The sequence below is a fragment of the Myiozetetes cayanensis genome, unplaced genomic scaffold (genome assembly GCF_022539395.1).
Source record: "Myiozetetes cayanensis isolate MyiCay16 unplaced genomic scaffold, myiCay2020 scf4, whole genome shotgun sequence".
Classification (NCBI taxonomy): Eukaryota; Metazoa; Chordata; class Aves; order Passeriformes; family Tyrannidae; genus Myiozetetes; species Myiozetetes cayanensis.
Window position 1 is genome coordinate 45,282,252 of NW_026087631.1, and position 22,495 is coordinate 45,304,746.

Genomic DNA, 22,495 nt, shown 5'->3' on the forward strand with positions numbered 1-22,495 from the left:
GGTAAGAGACACATTGGGAGGGCTGGATCAGACCTTTTCTTAGTGTGTTGATGTGTTCAGAGAGTTTCAGCCTGCTCCTGTGTGATGCATTTGTCCACCATATTCTTCTTCCAGAGTATGGAATCCCACTTTCTGAACACAGAAACACGTGCAAAGGTTCAGGAAGGCACATGTGCATACAATGGACAGGTATGGACATGCCCTCGACTCTGTGGGTTCTTCCTCATGTAGGGAGAGTAGCAGAAAGTCACACCATGATGCCAAGTATCATAAAGCACCACCAGTTAGATGGAGAATGAAAAGTTAACTGCAGGAGGCTGTACAATGTAAGCGAGCAGGGAGGTCAAACCAGATGACCCGCTATGGTCTCTTCCAACCGGACACATTCTCTGATTCTGTGTCCTTACTAAGCGCAGTAGCACCTGCATCAGGCAGGCCCTTGTCAGTACTGACTGTCTGGGTCAAAATAGTTGGACTTCAGGATCCTGACGGGAATGAGTTCATTCTTTGGCTCTTTGTCAAGTGCTTCACATCAAATACTACTCTCTGCCCTTGGTCAGAGGTGGCTTTGAGGCTGGACACTGACAACCTCTGGTCTGAACTGGCTCTGTCATAATGCTGAGCTTTTCCACCAATAGGGCCAGCACAGAAAAATCTCTGGATCTAAGGAACATAGGAAAACCCTATGAAAATAATGCAAAAAATCCCACTTTTAAAATACAAAGGCAAACAATATATACATTCAGTACTTCTTCTAAATAATTTTTGTAATGCAGATGCAGAGGAGGAGTGTTAGTCATGATGACAGCATCATTAGATGAGCTCTTATAGTCCCCTTGCAGTTGTTAGAAAAGTTGCTATGCTTTTATGTCCCAAAGTGGTAACTATGTGTTTTGCATTGGCAAAACATGGGGACATTCCTGTAGTGATGGTAGCAGTATGCAGTGTATTAAGGAGTGAAGAGACAGAGATCTCTACTTTTAGCAGTGGTAGGGGTATTTAAAATGCTTTATTAGGACTGAATTTTAGAGGATATAGCTTCCTTTTTGGGTATTTATACAAGAAAATTAACCTGCTGATCAGATACTCTGCTCACCAGTAGGAAAGCCTGTGAAAGATCCTAATATTGGATGATCCTTTATTTTACATATGAACATTTTTCTCTGTATTATGGACTAATGCTAATCTCCTGCACAGTCTACTGTTTACTCAATTTAGTATCAGTGTTTAAGTAAATGATCTACTGGAATAAAGGCTGCACCATTTTAAAAGCATTTTGAAATTACATTCATAAGAATGATATAAGGAATGTAGAGTGTATTCAGGTGAGGAAATATAGGGTTTTTTGGTCAGAAAATATATCCTGTATGTGTATGTATTTTCTTAGCTCTCAGTACCACGTGAAACTCCCCAGATACCTGAGTACTGCACACTCTATGAGTAAACACTCCACTAGTGTCACAGAAGAATATGCCAGGGATATTTAATTGCTAGACAGAGAGGAAAAAAGTCTGTGTCATGACCTACTGACCAGACATTTCTTGGCAATTGGTAATCAACTATGTTAGCCTTTTATTGTCTCTCCTGCCATTATCTTCCAGGAAAGGTCTAAGCAAAAGGTCAGGGTAGGTATTGGTTCATTTGTTATCTTTCATGCAGTATGCTGCAGTCAACAGTGTGCTCTCCTCTGAAGGTGAAAGACTTCAGCTTAATTTATCTTGTTTATTTACTGTAGAATTTGGCTACCAAACTCAAACGATAACAATCAAACGATAACAGTTTCTGGTGGTAAGAATAGTTTCTCATTTCTGAGAATAATTTTTAATCTTTTCTATGAGCATTAAATTTTAAAAGATCTGTATTTGGCAACACACGAACTCCTTTACTGACAGCCTACAGAAGAAACACATTAGAACAGTGACCTGGATCTTAGTTCAGATTACCATTCATTTAAGACTCATTCTGTTCAGGTAAGGACTGTATTTTGTGCTTACCTGTGAACAGGCAATTGGATTTGCATTCCTTTCCCAAAAAAGTCCTTCCTGGTTGCAGGCCCACAGAAGAAAACACTCATTCATAGAAAAAGATGAGGAAAAAAGGGGCAAATGATAGGAAAAAATCATCTAGCAGCTGCATCCTCTCAGTCAAATGTATTGCATAGAAAGGAGGCAGTGGTAATGTGTATTTCTAGCTTCAGGTGACTTGACTCAAAGTTCTGCATTTTTTGAAGGAATTTAATTTGAAAGTGTTATCTTTGATCAAAGATTGTTCCTTATTCACCTTTGTCCTCCCATGCTACATTAACAAAACACAACTAAATAGGAAAAACGGACAGCTGATTACTTTCTTTCTGGGAATGGAAGTGTCTAGACTAAGGCATGGGGAAACTTCTCTCCCTATCTCTCCTGCTGTAATACTGGAAACATTTGAAATTTATTCAAGCCTCTGTGGGAAGCCAACACAGACTGCTCCTATATTTGTCTCCAGCATGGAACAGCAGCTGGCAAACAAATGGGCGCCACCACAGCTTTTATGATTGCCATTAGGCAGCCCAGGACTCTACTGGTCCCTGGACAGGCAGGGTAACACAAGAGATAGGAGAGATTGACTTCCTTCCTCAAAGCCAATAGTTACAATGAGGATCCCCTTCTATTCAGGAAAAAATGGAGTTGCAATGTGTGACCTGCCTCTTTTAATAGCTAAAAGCATGGTTTTCTTACCCACTGAAAAGGGCTTGTGTGGCAATGGAGACCTCACTGGGTCTCCTGAGCCATTTACCTGAGCCATTTGGTCTTCCATTCCTTCCATATGCTGTACTCATTCCCAAGCAGTGTGTTGAACTAAAGATAATTAATCTCTGCCAGAGTGGTTACTTTGGGTTTTCACTCTGTGAAGACAAACCTCATTGTTGCGATGTCTACAATGACACTTAGAGTTTACACAGAGGTTATTTGCTGCCAGCCAGAACTATATGAATTAGATTTTCCTTCTCCTCTGTGCAGTCTGCACCAAACCCATTTGCTTTGTACTGAGTGACAGTGCCATGAAGTCTGCAATAAAGCTTTAATATTTCTAGGAAATTACTTATGAGCCACTTGTTCCTTGTGTGAGGCTACAGGGAGAGGTACAAAGGGGCATGGGTTAGAATAGAGATTTTGGGACTTGGAAGAGGTGGAGTTTCAAGCAGAGAAGTTCGGGGCTCTGGAGAGGAGAGCAACTCTGGTAGTGGCCTTGTAGAGCAATTACTGGTCTGCTACACTGTAGGAGAGACTTTGGACTTTTCAGTGAGGCTGTACTGAGCAGGACTGGTCAGGTGCAAAAAGAGCATGGCAGAATTGATTTTTCGTATAACAGAACACGCTTCTGTCATGCAGTGTTTTTTCCATACAGCCTCAGGGATTAGGTTGCTCTCATGTTTTTCATTAAGAAGCTAGATGTTTGCATCACTTGTTGAATTTGAGCTTTATACCCTGACATTTGGACTAGATGTTTAAAAATAAAATGTTCTTTTATTTATGTGCAAAAGTTCCCTCTTTGGTGTGTTGCATGAGAGCAGCTCTTGTTATGCTCTGCTTTTTTTCCTTCTGGGACTGTCTGTGACAGCCACCAGCCCTCATTCTATTTACAGTTGTTACCACAAGGAAATTGGAAACTGCAGCTACCGGGACATGATTATCTTCTTCGTCGTGTCAGGTTTGTTTTCTACTGCGACACAGCAAAAAAACTGTTTGTACAGCTAATAGAACATTTATCTAGAGATAAGTAAAGTGTTGTGTCCTGGCTGCTGATGTAGAGCTAATTTTGGACGGTCTTACTACCAGTGGTGAGAAAGAAGGGTGTCAGAAGGGGACTACCTCCCCCCACCCCTCACCTACAATAATGCCCACATCCCTTCTATAATCAGAAGTGTGGAAGCCTCTAAAGTAATGGCAGCAAGATTTAGATAAGAATCCTGAAGCAAGCAGAGGCTGGCATCCTTGTTGACCTCTAGGAAAGGATAGTCTTGTGCAATGTTTAGTCAAAGGCTTATAGCACTTGCCAAAGTGCTTGACTAAACAGCGGTCTAGTTATATTTCCTTCAGTTCAGTGATCAAAGTGATGAAATAATGCCTAAAAAGTCAGGACTCTGCAATCCTTGTTTTATGAAGATAATACACAACTGCATTTTTGTCACTGGGGTGTATGAAGAATTAAATGAAAGAGACACAAATCAGGCAGTGAAATGAACAGTTTTGAACAGTGTACACTACAGCCCTGTCTGTCCCACAGGGGTTAGTGTTTCATTATACTTTCTTACCTTGTTGAATTCACGAAACCCACAAACTTAATTTAGCAAAAATGTGAAAAACAAAGAGACAAAAGACCTGAACTGCTAAAACTGCCTTTTATTTTCAGCTTATTGTTTTAATTTTAAAAAGATTTTTTTGATGGTACACAGCATCCAATCAGCACCTTTGTATTTACAAACTACAGAGAAACCCTGCCAATGTTTGTTTCCTAGTTCTGACTTTTAAATCATGCGCAAAATTTTACTCTTTGTTCGTTTTCTCTGCACATTACTGCAACAAAGTCATGTGTTGAGGATTCCATTCATAAGTTTACAGCACATTAAATATTTAGTAATTTCATAATAAATGAAATCTATAATGAAAATGCATATATATATATATGTATATGTGTGTGTATATCTATATATAGTGCAGCTTTTGTGATGTGCCATATTTTCTTGGGTTTTATTTATTTACAGTCAAGTTTATAGGAGTATCATTAGTGCAAATTAATGAGATTTTGCTATACAGTTATCTTGTAACAAGCACTTACTTCAACTGATTTAGGCCAGTGTGATGAGTTAATTTTCAGCATCTGGTTTGATGAGAGATTTCTCAAGCTCTTCTGCAGTATTAGATTTCTTCTGGCTTGGGATAGCAGGCAGGACATGGCTTAGTCTCAGAGGCTCTCCTGATAGACCCGGCAAGCGAGAATAGAGGATATGACTCTGAGAATGTCCCCTTTTCTGGGATCTGGAGATTGGAGGTGGTGGGAGAATGACTGCACCAGTCCCTAGGGACTTAAACTTCTTAGCACCCTGAGGTGATAGCTGAACTAGAGGTACAAAAAAAAAGAGAGCGCACAAATTCAAACACACAGCATTTTTATAAATGAGTTTGCTACTTTCTTTGAACTATTGTCTCTTATTGTCTGTACTCAAACCTGTATTTGGAAAATGTGATCAAAATATTAATAAAAAACCCACATAAGCCTGGCATGGCTAATCTTCAGCTGAAGAAAACAACTGCAGTGTTAAGTGATTTATTTTGGGTTCAGTGAAAAATAAGACTTGACAAATTCAAAGGTTTGATTTTGATAAGCAGAGAATCTGTAATTTGTCTGGAGAAAACTTGGTCTTTTGGAGAGATTTCCACAACACATTTTTTCATCACAAACCACAGGCTGACTGAAACAGAAATATTTCATGGGAATATATTATTTTTAACAAAAATGCTCTATTATCCAGCATAAATGCTGATAAATACCTTAGGAAGATGAAATGGAAGAATGTGAAACATTGTGTCTGAGTTGATCTAGGCACATAAAGACATCATAAAGACAGGTCTATACATGCTCTGCTATTCACAGGCCACAGAAGTAGCCCATTACCCTGTGACACAGTGAGATGCACACTGAAACACCAAAGACACACCTGTTGTATCCATCACAGTCTTGTAAGAAGCCGTAAATTTAATAATCTTTAATTTCCACATCACGCTCAACAGTGTAACATTATGCTTTAATGTTAATACAGTTCTATATCTTTTCTAAAATTTATAGTTCTATATCTTCTCTCTTAAAAACAATAGAACTAAAATATAATTCTGTATCTTCTCTCTAAACTGAAATCCTTAAGCTCCTTCATTTTGACAACTCACTGATTTTCGGATTTTTTAAAAGGAGAATTGAAAACCTTAATGCAGACCTATTTTTCTCTGCCTTGGAATTTATTGTAAATTGCATTAGCTTCTTTTCATTTTATTCTCCATTTTATTCACAAGCTCATTGTATGCAAACAGTTCAGAAGAGTTCCCTACTGGAGTTAACACCACCTCAGTTTCGGCTACAGAATTTTTCCTTGCAATTTTTCACATCCATTTTTCCTTGACTGCATTCTCATTGCATCTGTGATTTCCTTCCATCTGCCTATTTGTGATGAACATATGAGAGGCTATTAGCATTTTCCTGAGGTGTTCTGGTTTGAAATTTTGTGTTTTATTTTGCCCTGTTGAAAATATAAAATGTTATCTCTCTAATGTATACAGTAGGCCCTGACTGCATATCTCTTCCTCTATCTCTGTATCTGTCTGGAGCAGTATTTTTCCAAGACTTACCAGGTATTGATTTAGGGCAAAGCAGAATCTTTATAGAGAGGATTTAGAAACTTGGTAGACTTTTTTTTTTTTTTTAAAGCTAATTTCAATTACTATTCAAGCTGTTCTGAGCAGACAGTATTTACCAGAGCTGCCAGGCCTTTGGCAGTGTACTGCAATTTGTGAGTCATATTCAAGGTTAATTCATGTTCAGAAAGTCAGAAAATCACTTAGTTCTCCTTTCCATGAAAAAAACCCAAACCAAACCATTAATACTTTGCTTTAGCTGGTATTCTATTTGTGTGACTCAGAAGGAGCTAAATACAATAAATGAGCCCATTTGTTTTCTGGCACATGGCAGAGTGCTTTGAATTCACTGAAATTTTGGTGAGTAAACCAAAAGCATTTGTGAGGCTCACTTGTTTTCCTTTTTGGAACATAGTCACACGTTAATGTATTCAAAGTTCATAACTGTGGGAAAAATATCCAGAACACTTTATGCACCAGCTAAGCCCTTAGTGATGGGCTTAAGTAGGGCAAAAGCACTGTAGCCACCCCAATAACCGGGTAGCCATGACAAACCCATGTTCATTCAAAGAATCCAAACGTCAGTGATTTCCACCTAGTCCCACATACTACACTCAGTTTAGAATATTTGATTCAGGACTTACGGTACATGGATGGCTCTGAAACAATAAATATAATGATTAGTATTAGTACATGTATTGAAACCCATGAGCCTGGACCTTGAACTGGGATCTGTGAGAGGCAGAGCCCTTAAGGCAGGCTCTCATACATCCAGGAGCTACATATAGCAAAAGCACCAGTAATTATTCACATGCAAAGGGCACAGTCACCCACTGAAGACCTAGTGGTACAGTACAAGTACTAATTCAGGGAGCTTTTTCTACTCACTAGTGACTCTTGAGAGGCTGCTATTACAAACTGCAGAGGTAAAAATAAGGCTATTGAAGAGGCATTGCCCAAGGAGTATATTGTCCAGCAGAAGGGACTGCTCTTAGGCTCCCTTCCTTTGCAAACAGTGGACAATGCTGGCCTTCTGCAGAGATGTGTGTGCTTTTGTGAAGTGGTTTGCAGTTAACCTGGGAAAGAAGAAACTTCAAATCATGATGATTAACAGGAAAACCAACCACCACTCCCGAGAAAATATTGTTAAATGATCTGTAGAAACAGATTTTTAAAATATTTTTTTGTTTGGGGTTTTTGTTGTTTTTTCATTCAACAAGTACTAAGGTCACTTTCTCCAGAAACAATGTGGTGTAAGACCTTCTAAGCCATATGAAGAAGTGAGAGCAGCCAAGAGTTCTCTAAAGTCCCATATTTTTATTGGAAAATTATTCTGTCATTCTGTGAGGGGTGTGTAATAGTTATAAGCCTGTTTTCCAGGGCTTGTTAGGAGTGTTGCATGATGAAATACAAAGAGTGTTCTGGGGGTGAAGCAGCAGCATGCAGAATAAGAGATGCAGTATGTGCTGAGGCTACTCAAGAAACCATGTGAGGAACCTCACTGACCTTGAGAATATCTTGAGCATGAGAATTTATAAACTGTGGTTTAAAGTCACTCAAGTACTCTTTTCGTAGGTTGCTGTTTCATTTTCCATTTTCTAATATGTGTTTTTGAATGTTTCTGCTCAGAGATTTAAGCATTTCTTTTTTTTTTTCATTGCCCTTCCTTTTTTAGGGGAGATGTTTCTTCTTTCTGTTAATCTCTGAGTAGTTTCAGTTCTCTTTCTCGTTTATGCTTATTTTATTGTTCTAGCTTTTTGGTCGATTTTTTATATTGCATGTTTTCAACACGTATCTTATGTAATATAAATATTAGAGAAACACAAATGATGATATTCAATCTTTGTTGCTGGAGCACTTTGCCTGGATAAAGGCTGTGTGTCCAGAACAGTAATATTTTTAGGGTTGGATGAAGAACGAGTGAAATCTTGGCTCTAGAACAACTATTTGGAAAGCTCTAGGAGCAAATGTGTCATTTGTGTTAAGAAAGAAAAAACGTAATTTATTTTGCAAATAATTTTGCTTTTCTGTTACTGGCTTGAAATAATATTCAGCCAGTAATGGTACCTGGATGAATGTGCTGTGTTAGTTAATTATTATTAGTTGTGGTAATTTTATCTTATTTGTAAAACAAATTTTTTGGCAAGAGACTAGAACTAAATTCTTGACTATTTATATGAATTACTGCAAGAACAGCAACGATTATGAAATATTTTTTTTACAATTATGCTATAAGTAGAAGACACAGAGAATGCTAGTAGAAAGTTTAAAAAATTGAACACTTGGAGTTGAGAATTTAAAAGCACTTTTCTTTCCTCAGAGCAGACAGAGAATACCACTTCAGTAGTTCACATATCTCTACTTTTTCCTTTTTCATTTGCAGAGAAGCAGCAGTGCAGGATTCTGTATATCCCCACCCTATCTGATGTTCCCTATGAAACCTCTGCTGTTTCATTTTTAGTAATATTGTTATAACTGCAGAACTGCTTCTGAAACTCAGATTATAAGAGGCAGAGAGTCTTAAATTTAGCTCTGAAATGTGAGTGGTTTGGAGTCTGGCTGATCTGCAGGATGACAAACAATAGACTGCAAATCCTCATCCAGTATACACTGGGAGATTTGTCCTCTGTGGAACAGAAAAATGAGAGGGCAGGACACTGCTGGGGGCAGGGCTAGTGTTTGTATATGAAGAACACCCCAGCTGCTGGCTTGATCCAGCCTTGAACAATCACTAAGTCTTGACACTCTGCCAGGGCTGTGGGAGCAGGATGAAGCTTTCCTGCTCTTTGGGACTGTACTTCAACAAGCTGAGTGTGAGCCAGTAATGTGCTCTTGAAGCTAAAAGTGCCAACAGCATCTGGGGCTGCATGAGGAAAAGCATTACCAGCAGATTGTGGGAGGGGATTTTTCCCCTCTACTCAGCTTGGGTGAGACATCTGGAGTAGTCAGTTCAGTTCTGAGGCCCCTGGTATAAGAGAGACATGGACATACTTAAGGAAGTCCAGTAAAGGGCAATAGAGATGATTAAAGGATTGGAGTGTCCAGTGTCAAAGGGAAGACTGAAAGAGCTGGGACTGTTCAGCCTTGAGAAGAGATGGCAGCTCAGCGAATCTTGTTAATATGTATAGATATTTGATTGGGGAGAGTAATGGAGAATGAGACAGACTCTTCTCACTGGTGCCTTACACAGGGAAAAGAGTCAATGGCCAGAAATAAGTAAGAAGAAACTTTTTTACTCTGAAGGTGGTTAAACACGAACAGTTGGCCCAGAGAAATTGCATAGTCTCAATCTGCATTCACAGATGTATTTAAAACATAACTGGATTGATCCTGAGCAATCTGCCTTAGGAGATTTCTCTGTGGGCAGAGGGGTTTACAGAGTCTCCAGAGGTGTCTTCCAACCTCAGCCATTCTATACTTTGAAAAAGGAACATGAAACCTCTCTCAAGCCCTCAGATGCCAGTGATGGAGGCACACAGTGTGATATTTTAACTGATACTTGTCTGTACTTACTTTTGTGAGCACAGTGGTTGGGTATGGGAGCTAAGGTGTTCCGTATAGGAATAAGATTTTTTTTTTTGTGTTGGTCTATGGACATCTGTTGAAAACATTTACCTGTGAAAGAAAAATAATTGTAAATAATACACTGTGCACTGTAAATTTCTAACTTCTAGGAAAGAAAAATAGAAAACTTAGTAATTCTGAGAACTGTGTAATAACAAGAAACCACTGACTGAGAAGAAAAGCTGTTGCTTAGTTTGCTTTATATTAATTAAAAGGATTAATATAACCTTCACATATAGTCTTACCACTATCTCTCATATAATATAGTATTAGCTCTTAAAACAGGCACAGTGCAATAGCTAGCTCTCCATAAGAATATTTGGACACTAAATTAGTAGAATTATTCATCTAGATGGATTTGATTTCAGAATTGAAGCTTTAGTTTGCCAAATACTCTAGTAGGGTCTCATCCTTTCTTAGTACTAGAACACAAATGGAGTTCAACTGCTGGTTGGAAAAGGAGACTGGCTGAAGTCTATTTGCAGTAAAGATGAGCTTTGAGAGTGTTTTGCTGCAGATGAAAATGTATGAGAATTTATATAAACTGATACTGATCCTTATTAAACTCTGTTCATGGCAATTTCATTTTTACAAAGAAGAATGGATACTGAAAGATGAAAGCTTGATTAGCTAACTGTGGCATATCACTGGTTAAGACTAAAGTTAACTTTGGTCTAATACTATTAAAATAGACAGTATGTTAGATGATGCAATGCATTTCACTAAATAAATGGCACAACTAATATTGAAAAAGTAAAAAGGCAAGCATCAAATCATTATTTTTCCCAGATTCTTTTCCTGAGTTGATCTTACTCTGTGATGTTTGAGTCCCTCAAATTATTTTTCTCGTTATCACCAGATCTACGATGAGCTTTGTTATGAGTTGTCCTGCAAATAGCTGCTCATCCATCAGGATATTGTAACATAGCTCACTGCAGAGCAAGCATATGCTCTGTCAGCACACAGGGACAAGGGGAGACACAGGATGGATGTAGCAGGACAACTTAAGCAATAGGAAGAGACAGAATGACATTCGTTGCCTTTGAGGCTTTGTAAAGACTTGTAACTTGTAAAACCTTGAAAATACCTATGTAATGCTGGACTGTGCAAGACAAAGCTATGGAAAAATAGCTGTATAGTTGTTTACTAGAGCTGCACTGAAGTAGCTGTCAAGACTGCTGTAACTACCTCACTGCTTTACTACCACATTAAATGGGTTCTGTGTGAAAGAAGCTAAACTGGTGTTTATGAGACAAACCACCACGTTATAGTGCAGCCTTCATCTCAGTATGGAAGAAGATTCTCATCCAAAAACCACAACAGTTATAGACATTGGGTCAGTTTGCTGGATCTTGTGAGTAAAGATGATGTGTATTGAGCTAAAGCATGAAGAATCTTGTATAAGGGAGCTGTGCCTAATAGAAACAGACTTTGTTTTCCTTTTCCTGTACTTTACTCTTTATTTAGTCTTTAACACTTCTAGTGTCTAGTTGGTAAATTTCTTCTACAGACATTGCATCCACTTTGCACAAAGAACTAAATATATCAATTTCAATATAGCAGAGAATCATCTGTTGCTCTCATTAGTGCAATTTGAATTATATTGGTTTAAGTGATGCTTATGCTGAGAACTAATGGATTATTATGTATGTACCATTATGGCTTTCATGATGGGAGGTTGTTGTTGCTATCAAGAGATATGTTTATTTCATGAATGGGGATATCTGGCAGCAAAACAACAGTACAAAGCATAATCTTGTTTGCAAGGCTGATCTGAATGCTTGGAAAAGAATACTTTTTAAAAAAGTTCTGGCATCCAGTGGAAGTATTCTTCTGCTCTTCCTTCCTATTTGTTCCACGTAACGTCTGAAAAGATAGTTTTTCTTTCTTTGAGACATCATCTTTGCTGTCCCCAGGAGTACACTTATGATGGCATTTATTTTTGAATGAAATGGAAAGGAAGCAATTTCATTATTATAAAATGCAGGACTGCATTTGGTTTTGTTTGCTGACATTTTTTTACACGTTGTTCTTTTTGAACCAGGTTGAGCTGTGTTTTAGGTAAAAGTTGTTAATATTATGATGAATGTCCCACTGTAAATTGGTTCTTCAGCTTGAGAAAGCAACACCCACTCCGATCAGCTTTGCTCTACTCTTTCCTGGCCAAGAAATATTTCCTGTTGGACTACACCATCCTGCTTATACCAACATAAACTTAATAATAGCCTGCTTTTCACATTACCTATTTGAGCAAATAGAAGGTACTGGGCTACTGTAATAAAATCTGTAATGAAGTATCATTGTAGACCTGGAAGTTTAGTAATCTAAAAAATGAGTGGGTGATACGCTCTCAGAGCTGCCTTGTATTTGAGACAGGCTTCCTTTTTCACGTCACTTGGAATTTCTCTACTTACACCATTTTTCCCTGTGGAATGTAACTGGCAGTACATTTTGCAAAAAGAGATGATTGCAAAGCTCACAAATACAAAATGCTTTGGATTGTTGATGCCAGCTCAGTACTGTGGCTGGGAAACCCTCTTGCAGTATTGACAGTATTTTTTGGTATAGTCTATCTTTGCTCTTCTCAGTAGAGGCAAGACAAAGCAGTAATTCTGAGAGAAACCAAGGACATAAAAGTAAGGTAATTCTCACTGTTACCCATAGCAACCTCTCCCCTTTGTGTAAGTGCTAATGCTCAGCTAGTAAATTGACTCATCTTTCATTCCCAGGAGCACAGAAAACAGAACAAAAAACCTCTAAAAGGTTTGGCACATGTGCGTGCCAGCTGCCTTTGTAGCAGTGAGCACAAAAATTAGCTTTGACTTTAATAAACAGACATGGCCATGCAAGACATTCAACACTGTGTGTCAACAGAGAAAAAATTTTCAAATGGAGTTCCTTTAGATTATTGATATCCATAATCCTGGCCTAAGTATTCAGTGAGTAGGAAATTACATGTAGCCCCTACAGTCATGAATTGAGAAATGAAGTATTAACACTTCAATGCCTTCAAAACTCAGATGTTTTTACTACTCAGCTAAGTCTTCTGCAGAAAAAACCCTAAAACAAACCAACTGAAAAACTCCAACAACAAACAACAACATATATTTTTCCTCAGAGAGGGCTGCCTGCATAGCACTGCTGGCTGGACTGGAGCCAGGCTTACTTTGCTTCTGATCCCTCTAAGTCCTGCAGGCACAGTGCACTGGAGACCTGGAAGCCCTGGAGCTCATACAGTAAATGCAGTTCTAATTCACAGCAAGTCAGGTGGCTTTAATTACAGGGGCAGACAGATTTAAACCACACACATAGACATGAAGAGGGATAAGCGGATCTTTTTATCATGAAGAAATGTTAGACAATATCTGTGTTGAGCAATGTATTCCTCTGCCTCCTTACAGGCTTTCAATTCATATGTTTCAGAGGAAGTCCTTGCCAGCTACAGGAATCTTTTTTATTATTGGAAAATTTTGCTAAAGGGAGCTGGTACAAAAAGAACTGGGCTTAAAGCAGACTTAGTATTTTTATTCTCTAAGGGATATAACAAAATTTCAGAAATAAAATTACTTAGTTTTTCTTTGGACATGCAAAAGTGGCTCCCATTGTAACAATTAGAAGAATTCAAATAACTGATATGACTTTGCCCTTATTCATACATGTAGACTTCTGGTACTATTCCCAGTTCCTGCGCAGATCATGGAACACCGAGTGGATGCACAGTCTGTCCTGTTTCAGCTGATTTTTATCATAGGATGTTCATAGAAACATCTTTTCTAGAAAAACCACCTATCCTTCTGTCCAGAGCAAACAAGGATTTAAATTTTTTCTTGAGACTGTAGCATATTAATTTGATAATACATCAAATGTTTTAAAAGTCTAGCAAATTAAAAAACATTTCCCAGAAATAACTGTCCTCCAGTTTGGTTTATCCAGTTTGAGTTCATTCCTCCTACTGCTGTCCATTTCAATAATCTCAAATATCTTAGCCTCACTGTGCCCTGTTACACTGAGGCTGTAAAGAAGCCCTGCAGGTATTCTCATGTTCCACATGTGAGCTGAACCTTGCAGAATTCAGTGCAGAATGAGTCGTGCAGAAGAAATCCTTGCTAGGCATATGGAGAGTAGGGTTCATATGGTTGAGTGAACAGGGGAAGAGTGCATAGTAAAAAAGCAGTGACACCTATAGAGCAGTTCTGTTAAGCTTTCAGGAATGTGGCCTGATGTTTGGGAAGTGGAACTTTCTGAATAGATCCTTTTTTCCTGGAAAAGCCTTTATTTGCACAACATAAAATGGCCTGTCATTCTGAAGTTGCTGTCTCTATTTGTCAGATGTGCACAAAGATCTGCTTTTTTATAGTTCACTTAGATGTCAGTGATAGTGCAGTTTGCACTATCATGTAGCTAACTGGGGGTTCTTCCTAGACAGGGTTTCTGTTCACTCCTCTTTCCACTGGAGGGTAATGGCTCATGTCTCTTGGGGTGAGTATAGATTAACTTATTGTACAATGTTTACTCCTTTTAATGGTGTACTGGTAAGTTTGGGGTTGCTTGCTTCATTTTCAGTTGGATGTTGCAATAGTTGGAAGGTATGCTAGATGTGTTTAATTTTGGCATGGGACTAATCCCAAAGGAGATGAAGTTGAAGACACTGATACGTTGAAATAAACTCCTGCACACAGGCCAGCCAGCCAGATTCATTTAAACATGGATGTGAGTCAAACAAAATAACAGATCCCAAATCCAGCCAAACCCTGGTTTCAAATTCACCTTAGAATTCTCAGGCTCTGCTTCATTACTGTTGCATTACAATTTCCAGACCACTGCATAAAAGCATTTACTCCATCTCTGTAAATTTATCAACCCAAATTCAGCTTTGGAGAAACCTGAGGAACAGCATGTTAGGCCAAAGAGGTGGCACTAAGGGTGAGAGGAGTGGAAAGGGGTGCCACTGCAGAATATTCGTATATGGGGAAAGTGGCATGGTGTAGAGCTGTCCAGCATGGCAGTGGCTGTGGTTGGATCGAGAGGCAGCTCTCAGCACAGTTTCAGTTTTGAGTGCAGTGCTGTTCCCTTGCACATTGTCCACGACACACATCTACTTCCAGGACCAGATGTGGACACAAGGCAGCAGGAGTGGTAGTGGGTGTTAGCGTGCAATTCACAAAGCATGTATATGATCTGGAGGCACTTACTGCCCAAGTTCCTTACGTGCTTCCTAAACATCTGCATTTTTGCTTGCTCGTAAGACCTACTCAATTCTCTTATTTCCCACACCTTCAGCTTTCAAGTGATGTCCCATAGTAGTGACTACTATATATTGGGAGAAGATACTGAAAAAATATTAAAGAGATAGAAATGTTATGGGTCCCTATTTTTTTCTGACTCAGCTTGCCACATCAGTCTGTACTATAAGATTTATGACAAAGAGAAGAAAAAAAGATTACCTGATGGAGAACTGGAAAGTGAGGGAAGGCAGGGAGGGCACGAAAGCACATGGTGAGATCTATCAGAGTTTAAGCCATTTATCAGTTTGTCTGAAGAAGTTCTAGACCAGACTTTGTAGGAGAGTAGCTGGTTAGAGTCTGCATTCCAGGGATCATCTAGCAAAGCCTGGCAGCTGCTTCTGTGGTCCAGCAAGTTGTGTTCACTCCTACTCTTTTGAGACTTGAGTGGGAAATGGTGGGTACTGGTGCTAAAAGAGAGGCTTGACATTGTGCTCTGGGAAGCAGTTAGAAAGGAATTGCCTGCAGTGATTGGGGGGAGGCTCTGTGTGCTGACCGGCAGAAGTCCCTGACACGCTGGTTGCTTCTTTTCTGGAATGAGATACTTTGTGTCTGTGCTCCTTCTTTTAAAGTCAGGGGTGGTCATACAGTGATCTGGAATGTCTTTGCAATTTGTGTTCATAATGCAATCAAAACGGGTGATGATATCATCTACTTCTGAGGTCTCTTCTTTAGGATATTGATCTCTGCTTCTCTCCTTTTGACTGGTTTTCTGAACTTCTTTCTTCTTTTTGCAAGAGAAGATGTGGTTCAGCATACTGAATCGTCCTTCTTTCTTTATACGTATGTCGTCCTGGGAAGCAAACTGATGAACTGACTCAGATCTACTGAAAGTACAAATCAAAATGTGATGGCAGTATTACCAAACAATTTAAAAATACTAACTGTGTTAGTCCATGAAATAAGTCATATACTGTTCAGATACATTTGCAAGGGTGGTTCAAGTGGGCAGAAAATTCAGACTCCAAATTTGTAATTAACAAAGACTGAAAATGTCACTGTGTTACTTCCCTCTTTCTTATCAATTAATTGCCTTACAGTCATCTTAATGTAACCCAATGCAGCTATCTGGGAAAAACAAACAAACTTTTCTGGCTTCAGCATGTACCAGCTGCAATGATTCAATGTCAACAGCAAGATGCTGGGTTCAAAACCGGTGGTCTTTGTATTATGATCTATTTGGAAAATGGTATTTCCAACAGTACAGCTGTTGCTAACACTGTAACAAAGGCACTAGTTTGCCATTACTTCCCTCCTTTTTCCCTTTCCTTTTCCCCCTTTGCCCTTTCCCCTTGTCTTGCCTTGCCTGTGTTTAAGGAGTCCAGCACAGTTTCAGATCGATCAAGATAATTACCTACAGTGGTATTGCTATAGTGGTTTTGAGATTAATGTCCTCTAACAGACAGAGTGCAGGAGAAGGAGGAGAGGTAATAGTACCCATGTCTCACAATTTGTAACATAGGAAATAATACTAACGGCTGACTGGAATGGAAGGGAAAGCACAAAGAAACGTGATGATAAATGTTAAGTGCATGCTCATTTACCAAAGTTGAAGAATGGAAGTTGATTAAATAACAGCTGCTGAAACACGAAAAATACAAAGAGAGAGGAAGATCATAAGCAGTAACTCTTTTGTTATACTTTTAAACAAAGAAGAACTCAGAAGAGACAATCAAGGTAGAGAAGTAAAGAAGGCTAGAAAATAATCTCAAACCCTTACCTTGAGGATGAAAACTTGAGATTTAGTTTATTGTCCAACTGAGAGAGCTGCTTTTGTATTCTGTCTGTCTTATTACACAAACACACAGCTAGTGCATAGAGAGTTCAAAAAAGTGGGATATATATTTGAGGGTTGAAACTATTTTGTAGGACAGATTTTCTGCTCGAAGGTGACTGGGCCAGAGCTATACTCACTACTTCAGAACCCTGTGCTGGTTGGTAGACTAGTACTGTAACCTCAGTAATGCATCTTTGGTAGATGACTAATTCTGATGTTGCTACCTTGGTGGAAAGCTTGAACTGAGTACTGCATGGGAATCATGAAGACATCACACAGGGCTCAAACTCTTCACTAGCATACAGAAAGCAATACATTCATTTTCTAGTAAGTGGCAACATGTGAGCAAGGTGTGAACTTTACCTTTACCTGCTTTCCTGAGACAGCAGCTTGATGCATGCTGTGTGCCCACAGTACATTGCATATGTCAGAGGAGTGTTTTCATTGATGTCTCGAGGGCTGCTGTCTATCCCCAGTTCCAGCAGTGTCTGCACACAGTCAGCTCTCCCTGCTGCTGCAGCCCAGTGCAAAGGAGTCCTACAGAAAAAAGGGAAGTATCATTAAAAGAGATGATAACTGTTAATGACATAATGAGGTGTGCATTGGATATGCTCCTTGTCCAGTTTTATGACATACATTTTAAGGAATTCTTCAGCAACTTATTCCACATTGGCACAGATGCATTTATTTAGCTGTAGATAAAGTAGATATAGGGCTATACTATACATGCTGTAAAACAGCATCTCCTCCACTGCTGGAATTGCAGAGTAGGAGGAGTGCATAAAGTTTGCAGAGAAGAATATGAAAAAAACCTTTGTAGTGCTGCATAGGGAATTTGTCCCGCTGCATAGGGACACACTCTGCTCATCTTTAGACAAACACAATTAGCTTTGGTTGGCACAGGGTTCTCAATGAAGGTAGTAAGAGAAGAAGCCTCTCCTAGATGAATGAGAAGGACTGAACACATCTTCCAGAGTGCCACTGCCACTTTGCCGATTTCTGTGTTCTATGATGGGCACAGACCAAAGCACATACAATTGTTTTGAATCTATGTAGAAGAATCAAACTGATGTTCTGCTTGGCAGAAAATCTGCATCTTGTATTTGGAAACTTTAGTCCAGTTTTGAAATTGTAATATTATGGTCTTGTGAAAAAGTGGAAAGCATAAAAAACATCACAAGTAAATAGTTTAAGAATGAAAAATAAAATTGACATTTCTTTGTCTGTTTCTTTGCAATCCCAGCAATTTCAAATGGGTGCAGTTAGAAACACAATAGAATGAAAATCTGTTTTGTGTGTTAATAGCGAACAGCTTATTTTCCCCCCTCTTCAAGTACAATATGTTTTGTGGAAATATCTGAGAATTTGTAATAGGTGGTCGTGTCTTAATGAACTCTGAAGTGTTGTTAATCTCCTTCCTTTGCCCTTCTTTCCATAGAAACACAGCCTTCTCAACTACATTTTACTGGTGTTTAAAATTTCTCCAGAACCCTGTTTGTTTTATTTCTGTTCCGTTTTACAGCACTTTTCCGTGAAGAATGATATTATTTTAAGTACTTGAAGGTCTAAGCCAAGAAAACCTTGGCTTTCAGTGAGCAGGATAATCAGTGTGAACAGCCAGTTGGTTCTGTTTGCATTAATTAAATTTATGAGCAAAGTTCCAAGGGAGGTAGGTGTGGGTGAAAAAGAGGAACGATGACTCTTCTGTACTTATGACACAGAGATTTCAACCTAAAAGGAATCAAATGCCTTGTCAGAATGGAAAGTGAAGATCCTCTAGTCCCATAGGAATACTGTGTTAACATCGTAAATGCAACAAAGGAACATTGCCATTTCTTAAATACACATAGCAGCAGGATCGTGGCTTCAAGTTGTAGGATCCTGTTCTATTGTTTTGAAAAGAATGTTCACTTTTGATTGAAAGAAGTCAAGTGGTGACAAAGTTCTTTCACAAATAATCTTATCTTTTCCTACCAGAAACACAAAGCTTAATAGCCTTCCTACTAGTCCATTATTATACTAGGTATGATACATGCGAGCTGGGCTGGTTTGCAGTGTTTCTGAGCAAGCAGAGTTCTCTGTAGAGTGCAGTTCATTAACTAGCCCATGGCCTGTGAAGCACGAACATGATTATATAATAAACAGAGCTGGTCTCAGGTTAATAAAAAGGAAGCAGCAATTTCAATTTCAGAGTTTCCATGGTTACCTGTCATCCACATCCAGGGCCTGCAGGTTGCACTTTGGGACTTTGGCCAGCTCACTGATAATATCACTGTAGCCTGCAGCAGCAGCAATGTGCATACATGTTTTGCCATTCTCATCGTCGTAGTTTATTATTGAGGGTCCCTGGCAGTGGTCCAGAATGATGGAACACAGAACCCTGTTGCCACTCTGGAAGGAAGTTCAGAGAAGAAAAGCATTTTACAATGGAGCTCACACCAAGATGCATTTTCTCTGCTAGAGAATGCTGAATACAATAATGGAGGTTTTTTGTGTATACCAGACTCCCCAGGTATGAAGCCAAAAGCTTCCAATCTCCTTCTGGGAATTGTGTTTGCTTTATGAATTTCCTAGAACACTCTGAACACTGGAAAAATAATAAATAATGTACCACTGCAGATACCTCCAAAAGTTGCAGAGTGTAAGTTACTCAACAGAAATTACTTGGGATTTTGCTGTTTGCTAAGCCAGACTCCAAAAGACACAAGCTTGTATTTTCTCATAGAAATTTAGGGCTGGAAAGAAATTTAGGGCTGAAGAGACCAAACCATAACTGTAAGTCTGTTCTAGTACATCTAGAAAGGCCACGTCAAATATTTGCTCAAGTGGTTCTTGAAAACTTTCTTGATGAATTTGCTTCAGTGTCTTAATAGAAAGTTGACATTGTTCTCTAACTTGCAAATGAAATTGAACACTTTTAATCCTAACTTGGTGGAAATAGAGAAAAGAAATTCATGACTTTTTTTATAACCACAGAAACATAGGGTTGGAAAGGTCTTTCTCTATCATCAAACTCAATCCCTGCAGTCACTTGTAGCTATGTTACATCATCCCTTTCATAAAATTCCTGTGTTCACTAAAGACAATTAAGTTTTTCTGCCCCCATTACTCCCAAAGGAATGTAGTTCAAGACCTTCTTTGTTCTACTGATTAGTATCTCTAATTTCTATTCATACTCATGTCTGATTATATCCCTTTTTTTCTGTTCCAGGAATATTATTTAGATTAAATACTTCTTTCCTTTAACTGGTATTTGTTCTTCAGATGTATTTATAAGCAATCATCATATCTCTTCCCATGTTGTTCTTCTGCTGCTCTAATCAATCAAGGTCGTTTAAGTTTTCTTTGAAAAATATGCTTCCGATTTCTCTTATCAACCTACTAACCCTTCTTCTTTTTAGTTGTGTTTCCTTGAACAGGGGTGACTAAAATTGTACCTAGTCATACATAGACATTTTTCCTGATCTCTGTACAATGTCACTAGCTCTTCCCTATTTGTATTGGAGGTATTTCGTGTTAGAAATAGCTCGTTTGGTACATCATAGAACACCATTTGTCTCATTTACAGCTGTGTTCCATTAAAAGCCCCTAGTCATTTTGGAATAACCCTTTACACATCAGTACTTGTCTTCCATAGTTGTTTCCTACCCTAGAGTTTCTAGTTTTGGGGAGGACCTTCTGTTACACCCAAATGCCTGACTTAAACTGTTTATCCTATTAAATTTTGTCCTGATTGTATTACTCAAGACTTAAAGGTGATCCAGCTTCCCTTGTACTGATATCCCCATTCTATTAATGTCTTCCATTTTTTTATTATTTGTAGATTTCATCAGAAAGCCCCTGTATTTTGTGCCAAGTTATTATGGAAATATTAAGCAAGAATGATTTCAAGTTTTATCCCTGAAAGTAATTTTCTTCCAGTCTCTATTCAACATTTAATCATACTCTCAACTTACTGATTTTAAGACAACACCTGTCACTCCCCTGTACTTTTGCATCTTATTTTGTAGGATAGGTGTTTATTCTAAATATATCTTTTAAAGATGGATAGGCATCAAGCCTCTTCTATATACTTTTCTTCTCCACTCTCAGTATGCATCTTCCTGCTAAAATTTGCACCATTGAGAGGATACATTCCAGGTCCCTGGAACATTGTGCTCTCACAGCTACACAGACCAGATGAGAATTTAATTTATCAAAACATGTCCCCCTAAAAACAGTATTTTTGTTTTGTATGTACATTGTTTACTCAGATGTTTAATTGAGAATCTGCTCTTGATCACGCCAAGCTTATTTTCTATGACCAGGCATTTTATAATGTCCTCATTACCATGTTAAAATTGTTAATTTATAGTTGCCGGATCTTCATTTTCAGGAATAGTGACATCCTATAAATAACACTTGTTTTTATTCTCCCTATGCCAAATACCAATATCCTCCATGCTAGTGTAATTCCCAGTTATAGTTTTTGGTCATTAGCATAAGAGAAATCTCTACTCACATTCAGGGCTAACTGAGTTTAGAAGTCTATTACATACTTCTAGTATTACCAAAATAAATATCTATCTATTACCATCCTCCTCTAAGTCAGTTTTGATACAGAAATTTGTTAACATTAGCATCTTACTATTTCTGTATTCACATTATTGTGACACTGCTATTCCTCTGGTTTTATACTGTTTTGGTAAGTACAAATTTCACCACCTGCTCCTGATGTTTAAGTCCCTCAGTGTTCTTGCACAACTCTTAGCATTCACATAAGACAATTCCCACTGTTCTTACTGCAATTTAAACATGTACACACTGTTCTGCCTCCCACAAATCTTCCATTTTCTAGACTAAACAAACCATTTCAACCTCTCTGGGCAGGTCAATATTTCCAACCCACTTATCATACTTGGTCCTTACTTTAGGCCTGTTTCCAGTTTGTCTACAGCTTTTTTCAACCACGGCACTCCAAAGGACATAACTATCCAGCTAAGGCTCCTGTCCTGACACTGAAAATGACATTGCTACTTCCTGTAGCCCACATGTACCATACTTTTGTTAATATGTTCCAGAATTATGTTTGTTTGATTTATATCAACACTGGAACTTAAACTCCTACTCACTTTTGTAATCTACTGATCTATTACTCTTAATTTTGTACAAACAGCTTTAATTCTTCACAGTTCTGTATACAGTGTTATTTTATTAATTTCAGTTAATTCCTAAAATTTATCAAAATAATTTTGAGTTTCATCCTGACCCATGAACTGCTTGGTGTCCCAGTAATTTGGTTCTAACTGTGGGTTATATATGTGTTCTGTATTCCATGACCTTGTCATGGAACAAATAAAAACACTCATATGATAAATCCCTTGTTGGACTCTCTATGAGATGTTCCCCTCCAAAGATTATTTAAACTGTCCTGAATCTGGCTGATAGAGAGTATAAGATGTGTGACAGAAGTCCCTGGTTGATTTTGATTGCATTATTCCTTA

General features: G+C 38.5%; 1 protein-coding gene across 3 annotated transcripts in view; it reads right to left on the reverse strand.

Moving 5' to 3' along the window:
* Nucleotides 1–4,388: 4,388 nt before the first annotated feature.
* ANKRD55 (ankyrin repeat domain 55) overlaps nucleotides 4,389–22,495 on the reverse strand; it is a 44,356-nt gene continuing 26,249 nt past the window's right edge. Inside the window, exons 7-11 of one of the 3 annotated variants that reach the window (XM_050329928.1) lie at nucleotides 19,219–19,403; nucleotides 17,382–17,549; nucleotides 15,398–16,059; nucleotides 9,903–10,004; nucleotides 4,389–5,103 (exon numbers count right to left, since the gene is read on the reverse strand). In XM_050329928.1, coding sequence (XP_050185885.1) covers nucleotides 4,850–5,103; nucleotides 9,903–10,004; nucleotides 15,398–16,059; nucleotides 17,382–17,549; nucleotides 19,219–19,403 — 1,371 coding nt within the window. In that variant the 3' untranslated portion in view covers nucleotides 4,389–4,849. Of the gene's footprint in view, nucleotides 5,104–9,902; nucleotides 10,005–15,397; nucleotides 16,063–17,381; nucleotides 17,550–19,218; nucleotides 19,404–22,495 lie in introns of all 3 variants that reach the window. The other 2 variants (XM_050329927.1, XM_050329929.1) reach the window with 2 other exon arrangements.